This window comes from Teleopsis dalmanni, chromosome 1, assembly GCF_002237135.1.
Source record: "Teleopsis dalmanni isolate 2A chromosome 1, ASM223713v2, whole genome shotgun sequence".
NCBI lineage: Eukaryota > Metazoa > Arthropoda > Insecta > Diptera > Diopsidae > Teleopsis > Teleopsis dalmanni.
In genome coordinates this window covers 121,213,894-121,222,379 of record NC_051846.1, presented here as the reverse complement: position 1 = coordinate 121,222,379, position 8,486 = coordinate 121,213,894, and the positions used below count along the sequence as shown (strand labels likewise).

General features: G+C 38.6%; 2 protein-coding genes across 2 annotated transcripts; both read left to right on the top strand.

Annotated features, from left to right (window-relative positions):
* Positions 1-361: 361 nt before the first annotated feature.
* LOC119665820 lies at positions 362-1,618 on the top strand. Its single transcript, XM_038075069.1, has 2 exons — positions 362-971; positions 1,035-1,618. Exons 1-2 carry the CDS (start codon positions 362-364, stop codon positions 1,616-1,618), a joined length of 1,194 nt encoding a protein of 397 aa, XP_037930997.1.
* Positions 1,619-2,086: 468 nt separating this feature from the next.
* On the top strand, positions 2,087-3,610 carry LOC119665819. Its single transcript, XM_038075068.1, has one exon. The coding sequence runs from the start codon at positions 2,087-2,089 to the stop codon at positions 3,608-3,610; it is 1,524 nt and encodes a 507-aa protein (XP_037930996.1).
* The last annotated feature ends 4,876 nt before the right edge of the window (positions 3,611-8,486 follow it).

The window sequence follows — 8,486 nt, the reverse complement described above, 5'->3', positions numbered from 1 at the left end:
CAGTTCGATTTGCATCGAAGGCATAGGGATAGGTAAATTGAGTTCTAAAAGTCGTACAACACTTTCTGTGCAATCAAAAGTGACCGATTACAAAACAATACTTGAAGCACTTGTGTTGCCAAAAATTGTATCCAATCAACCATCGCAGCACTTACAAATTTCAAATGGGAATCTGCCCAATAACATCCAATTAGAAGATCCTACATTCTATAAGTCTGACAAAATTGATATGTTGCTTGGAGCAGAATTTTATCATCAACTCCTAAGTCCTGGTCAAATACAACTTTCAAGGGAACTACCAATTCTACAGAACACTGTGCTCGGATGGATCGTATCTGGAAAAATTTAAAATGCTAACACAATGATTGCAACATGTGGAATAGCATCAGAAGATAGTTTGGAAAATGCAATAGAACAACTCTGGAAGGTTGAAGAAGTTGATACTCACTCAAAGGTCTTGTCAATAGCAGAGCAACAATGTGAAGCTCAATTCACTCAAACTACATATCAGAGTGTTACGGGACGATTCATCGTGCCTCTTCCTTTTATAAATGACAGATTCGCTTTGGGAGATTCGAAAGACATTGCTACAAATAGATTTCTAGCACTAGAGCGTAGACTTTCAAAGGATAGTCACCTCAAACGACAATACGTAGAGTTTTTAGATGAATATGAAAAATTGGGACATATGACCGAAATAGATATCGAAAGGATTATGTCACCACATTATTTTATCCCACACCATTGTGTTCTTAAACCTGACAGTACCACCACCAAGTTACATGTGGTATTTGATGCATCATCCAAAACAACATCAAGACAATCTCTCAATGATTTACTACACATCGGACCAACTGTTCAAAGTGAATTACTGTCTACTTTATTACGATTCCGTCTTCCTTGTTATGTGTTTACAACAGAGATTGAAAAGATGTACCGAGAAATACTTGTACATCCAGAAGATAGACAATGTCAGCTTATTGTTTGGAGAAATTAACCAAGTCAACCTATAAAGTACTTTGAACTCAACACAGTAACATATGGTACTAGATCAGCACCGTATCTAGCAACCAAATGTTTGCAAGTTTTAGTTGATGACAATATGCAAAATTATCCGTTAGGTGCATCTGCTCTCAAACAAAACTTCTATGTAGATGACTGTTTACACGGGGCAGATAGTCTGAGAACATTGTTGGAAACTCAGACTCAATTAAACAAAATACTGACAGCAAGCGGTTTTAAATTGCAAAAATGGTGCGCAAATCATCCAAGTCTACTACAAGGAATTCCACACGATGACTTAGAAGTCAATTTAGATTTAGAAAATAATAACGATACAACAAAAACTCTTGGGTTATCCTGGTGTCCAAAATCTGATAGTTTATGCGTCAAGGTTAAAATGGAACCTGTTTGCAGCACGACGAAGCGCAGTGCAACCTCAGATTCAGCAAGGCTATTTGATCCACTAGGACTTTTGTCACCAGTTGTGGTGATGGCAAAGATCTTTATTCAAGAATTATGGAATTTAAAGATGGATTGGGATGAAAAACTGCCGACTGAATTACATAAACAGTGGTTAGAGTTCCGGAACAATTTGACAAAAGTAAATTGTCTGTAGATATCTCGTCATATTTTCAAAGGCGAAGTTCCTGCCAACATTCAATTACACATCTTTACAGATGCATCAGAAAAGGCATATGGTGCTGCAGCGTATTTGCGATCAACACTTCAGAATGGTCAAATTATTGTACGACTATTGTGCGCCAAATCTCGGGTTGCACCTTTAAAAAGGTTGACATTACCTCGCATCGAACTTTGTGCAGCTGTGGTTGGCGCAGAACTAGCAACAAGAATAAAGAACGATCTACAAATAAGAAATTACCAGACGTTCTTTTGGTGTGATTCACAGATAGTGATATCATGGATCAACTCTCCATCATCAAAGTTTCACACTTTCGTTGCAAACAGAGTAAGCAACATTCATCAATTAACAGCCACAAGTCAGTGGCGCCACGTCAGTTCGGAACACAATCCTGCTGACATTTAATCAAGTGGCCTTGCACCCCATAAACTACAGTCATCAAGTATGTGGTTTTATGGACCTATGTTCCTGCATGGTCGGGAAGAACTGTGGCCTTCAAAACCATCATCAGCGTTAAAGTCCGAAACCCTCATTGATCCTGAACGGAAGAAGAAAACTCCAGTATCTACATTGTCTGTTGTGGAAGGCACAGCAAATCCTGGAGAGTTCATATACTCAATACGACACAACAACTCATTTGGAAGACTTCAACGGATATTATCGTATATATTAAGATTCGTAAAAAGAACCAGAAGAAAACAAAATGATCATTCAAGCAATTTTTTGACTCCATATGATCTAGATGCAGCACATCAGGTCATCATCAAAAGTATTCAATATGCAGAATTCAAAAATGAAATCAAAATTATGAAATCTGATGGAAGAATAAATAAGTCCAGTGCATTGGCATCACTGGCACCTTTTATTGATAATACGGGCATCATAAGAGTTGGTGGACTTTTGGATGCAGCCTCATTATCGTATGACGCCAAACATCCTATGTTGTTGCCTTATAACGACCCCATTGTCAAATTAATAATGGAACAAGTCCATAAAAAATACATGCACTGTGGTCCGCAGTCTCTCCTAGCTAACATGCGTCAACGATACTGGCCAATTAAGGGCAAATTGATGGCAAGGTCAGTAGTACAACATTGTGTACGTTGTACTAAAGTAAGACCACAATTTTATGAACAACTGATGGGTAATTTGCCAGCGACAAGAGTACATCCTGGGCTACCATTCCTCACCACTGGAGTGGACTTTTGCGGACCTTTTTGGATACATTACAGAATCCGAGGCAAGAAACCACACAAGGCATACATTGCTGTGTACTGTTGTTTTACAACTAAGGCAGTTCACCTCGAAGTAGTTAGCGATTTAACCACAGATGCATTCATCGGATCGCTGAAACGTTTTATTGCTCGAAGAGGACACTGCAAAAATTTGTTTTGTGACAATGTCACAAATTTCGTGGGAGCAACCAATCAACTAATTGAACTTGCAGACTCAATTCAAACAAGCAAGGCACAAGAGAAGATAATTAACGAATGTAATGAAAGAGGAATAACATTTAAATTTATACCTCCTCGTGCACCACACTTCGGTGGACTGTGGAAAGCAGCAGTCAAATCAGCAAAACACTTATTGATACGAAGTACTAAGACGACTTCACTAACATATGAGGAACTAGAGACTGTGGTGTTAGAAGTCGAAGCAATACTGAACTCTCGACCATTGACACCTATGTCGAGTAATCCGAATGACTTGTCAGCACTAACACCTGGTCATTTCTTAATCGGAGAACCTCTCACAGCAATGGCAGATGCAAAGGCCCAATCAGGAAATATAAATCTGGTGACAAGGTGGAAATTAGTTTCTCGCCTGAAATTGGACTTTTGGGAACGTTGGAAAACCGAGTACCTCACTGAACTACAATGTCGACACAAATGGAAATCAGCCAACCCAAATATAAAAGAAGGTACCCTTGTAATCATCAAGGAAGACAATGCTTCTACATTAAAATGACCGCTTGGACGTATTTCAAAGGTATATAAGGGAGATGACGGTCTTGTTCGCGTGGTTGATGTTAAAATGGCATCAGGAACTTTAACACGTCCTTTGACAAGACTAGCGCCTCTGTTTCCAGCCGATAACCAATCTCCTGTTTCTGATGAACAACTTTCAAAAAGTTTTACAAAAGTGAATTCGAAAACACCACACGAAGGCGCAGATCAAGACGAGCCACCTAAAAAGTATTCACGGCCAATGTCTAATTCATTACTGTGCACAATGTTATTATCTCTATTATTCCTGCCATTGGTATTAGGGAATTCAGTGAATGTAACACGTTTCGACAATAATTTAGGAATAAACTTTGAATCCATTGGCTTGATGAAAGTAGCAAGGGCAGAATGGAAAATGATTGTTTACTAAGATCTTCATCCATATTGGACCGAAATGGACTCCTTCAACAACGGGACTAAAACCATCAAACGTTTATGTTCAGAATTGCAAACACATACAGCATGTACTTCTCTCTATACTCATTTTAAACATGTAAGAGATGAGTTGTTGCAAGGTCAAACATTATTATATAAAAGCCGGAACAAGCGAGCTGTAATTAACATAGTAGGAAATATTGCACACACCTTATTCGGAGTGCTTGATTCAGACTACGCTGAGAGCATGTCTGACACAATAAATCAACTTAACAGTAAAGATGATTATGCAATGCAGTTAATTCATAATCAAACATCTATTACAGATTCCACAATAAATATAATCAAACGAGATGAAGTTACCATGCAGTCCTGAATGAATCATTTGCAAAAGCAGGTTGATGAGTTTCTGAATAGAATTGGAACTGCAACAGAACAAATACATGTCACTCAATTACTACTTTCATTATCTGCAGAACTCACATTAATGGTATCCAATCTTCAACACATCCAGTCGGAGATAATTGATGTGCTTACAGATACACATCATGGGAAAATCAGTCCACTGCTATTAACTCCTGATCAATTAACAAAGGAGATTAACAGAATCAAAGGCCACTTACCATCATCGCGTACACTACCGTTCACAGAAGACAATTTGACCGATTTTTACAAGCTAATGAAAGTGAAGTCAACAATTAAAAATCAGCATGTATTATTTTTAATACAACTACCACTGCTAGACAAGCAGCAATTTGAAATGTTCAAGACAACACCGATACCGGTTGTAATAAACAAAACCATGATAATTAGCAAAACTGAAGTGGAGTACTTGGCAACCAACACTGTTTGAGATCAGTACATTCCATTTGATGACCATGAGTTACGGGAATGTTTTTTAACCAAGGATAATATATACCTAATATATACAACATGCAATATAATAAAACTTCAAGGAAATATTGCATTGAAACAACTACACAACCCGAACCAGTGGCTATACGCAACAAAACTTGAAACATTGATGTCAGCAAGTTGTGAGACCTACTTGAGTCAGTTCTCACTGATAGGATCCGGAATGCTTACATTTGGACCTACGTGCATCATTAAAAACGCAGAAATAACCATTCATGGCCACTATTTTATCTCCAGCATTGTATCCACGTCATTTCCGCGATTTGGAAATTTATCAACAGTTTATCAACACAAGACCTAATGATGTAGAAACACAACTCAAGGAACTCACAGAATTACAAAACCAGCTAACTGAGGAAAACTTGACTTATCTTCCCTCTAGAGTGCGATTAAACAGTATTCATCATCATACGATAAGTTATTTGGCGTTGTTAATTTCTATAACAATAATAATAATCATTACTTGGAAAACCAAACATAACATATGTCAGAAACACACAATAAGCGAAATTTCAACACGAGGAAATGATATGCAGAATGCAGAATTACGTCAACAAAATTTGGACTTCATTGTGACCACAACCTAGGACAAGTTGAGTTAGCACTCAACGGCGGGGAGAATGTTTATGTTTGCATTTAATTAATATTATTTTATATTTTTGTTTTTTTTTGTTATTTGGTTACATGTGTTTACATATTATTTGGGCCAACACTGCGACCAGTCATTGACCAACGAAAAGTGCAATTTTGCATTATCAGCTTTTCTTGTTGGTCAATGCACTAAAGAAAGTGTGTAATATGTTGGCCTATAATTATGTCAGCACAGCGTAGGCAAATTTATTTATTTGTGAATTATGCATTAATATTTATTTTCTATTAATGCATAATTTAATAGCTTGTTAATAAAATAATTTTGTATAAATATAAGAAATAATTTTAATTAAGTTCAGAAGGTAAAGAAAAAGAAACGAAATCAATTATAACTTTCTTACTTTCTCGCATCGATTAGTTTGGGTTTCAAGTGCTCAAAATAATCAACATAGAAAATACAAGTAGTTTGGGTTACAAGTGCTTAAACTACTTTACACATAAAAATTGGCTACCAAGCTAACACAGATTAAGGATCTGGGTTAGCACCAAGTAGCGTACAGCTACTATAACATCTAAGCGTCCCGGGGAGCAGATGAGTCTTTGCATTTTGGTGCTACTCATTAAGTTCGTCAGTCAATCGATCGGCCTTTAATGGAAGTTTAGTTGTTTGTAGGATCGATGACCCCAACGCAGTTAGGTCATGTCTCTGCTGGTTTTGTGGTCGCCAGCAACTAGACGAGGTGAAGGAAAACACCCTGGGTTTGAATGAAGATATGAAACAATCTATAGTTTTTGTCCCTAGTCTAAAATTTTTATATAAGGATATATGGTGTAGTATTGTAAGGACGGAATTTTGTACAAATTTCCGCCCTACATAAACTTACTATTATTACTAAAATTCTCTGCATAAAAATTATTTAAACACGATCAACACCGCGAATATCCACACGCACGATCAACACAGCGAACATCCATACGACAAGCAAAACAAAGCCAACCGCGAACATACGCACACACGACAAGTAAAACAAAGCTGACAGCGAATTATACTTGTGCGGTTGTGCGTGCAATTAAGCAAAGCAAAGTGTCGTATATAAATAGCGGAGATTTTATATGAAAAATCACTTAGCACCGGCACACCGAAGTGAGTAGATCAATACTCCAGCGCTAAGTCCCTTTTAGAAGCCCATGGTGTTTCGACGCTAAGGCTAAATAAATCAGTAGAAGGTATTAAGTAGATTTTATAACGCCTTTGATGTTTTGACGTCTTTGGCTAAAAACTAATTGCGTAGATTTGGAAAAAACCCTTTGATGTTCTGACGTCTTTGGGTAAAACTTATTAAGTAGAGTCAAACTTAAAATAACTTATTAAGTAGAGTCAAGCTTAAAATAAATTATTTAAGAAAACTTTTTAATAAATAAATTTTAAAATAAAATCAAACGACTTTTTAACTTTCCTTGGTTTACCAACTTCGAACTGGTCAATAAAACAAATTTATTGCAACGACCCGGACCACGACTGAGTAATACCTCAGCAAAATAAAAACGACGAATCCGTGTCGTTACAGTATGTGTGAATGTATGAATGAGACCCGAACAACCCCCCAATCTACGGTGGAACAGCTATGCCTGTAGGAACTTGGTCACGGGGCTAGTGATGACCTTAATAGCGAACTGCGGATACCAGGCGACCTCCGCTTTCAATTTGCCTTCTGTCGGTAAATGGGCTCTGCCGATGGCGACTTTATACTTCCCTAATACTCGTGAGATATCATATGGATACATCTAATAAACAAACTAAAGGGGATGATGCTACCCTTATCGCATCAAACACTACTGCTGTCGGGCAGGGAATTAACAACGACCAGTCGACTGTTATGTCACAGGTCAGTGAACCTTTTGTAGATGGTATGGTAACAGTATACTGATGCTAGCAGCACAGAAACTGAAGGGTCTGATACTTCCTCTATTGACATTGATAGAGTCAGTCTCTGTTCTGAACAGTCAGGTGCTACTGTTGTCAATGTTTATATGAAAGGGATCAGTTTACATGACCAGAAGGGTTTTGTAAAACTGAACTCAATGCAGAAAAGGAGGTTAAAGGATTACATGAGCCAGGGACACTCTAGGGATGTGGCCCTAGACATGGTGTCTAAACTTCCAACTCGTGCGCCACCTAAAAGGGTTTTATCTAACGACATGGTCATGCCAGCTGGTAAGAAACCAAAGCAGAACACCTCGATTCAGGGATCGAGTGAACCCTCTTTCAGCCAAGTAGCCAGTCAGGCCAAGGGGATCAAATTAGGATTTGTTCCTTTTGATTTGGCTAAGTGCCCCCTAAACATGGAACATAATTGAGACTGCCATAGAGTTGGCATCAGACGACGTTAAACCAGAATTTGAAGGTTGTTTCCCTCGCACAGGATAGCTCATGGTGGTGTGCACAAATAACCAAACGGCTGAATGGGTCCGTAAAAATGCGGCAGCTATTGCAACAAAAGCTAAACTGGGCGCCAAAGTGGTTGAAGAGTCGGAGTTCCCAAAAACACACCTGGTGCGAGGATACTTTCTACACAGTTGCGATTTTGAAAACACCAAGGTTCTTGCCACAATTGAGGCCCAGAACAGGATTAAAGCAAGCACCTGTAAAGTATTACAGCGGACCGCAGAAGGCTCACTACTTCACATCGTCTTTGCTGTCGACGATGCATCCTGGAACTCATTGGTCCAGAGTGGAGGTAGAATTGCATATCGCTTCAGCCATGTCAAGCTACTGCTTAAAGCTAACAGTATGACAAAGGAGGGGCAGCCAGAACAACGGCCTGTGGAACAAAAGGTTCCAAACAAACTCCAGATCACAAGGACGGAGAAACAGAAAGTGGAGCACGTGGTCCCACAATCAATACTTTCGTCTACTGTGACTCCCAATGAGGCCCCAACTACTAGTAGAGCCGCCA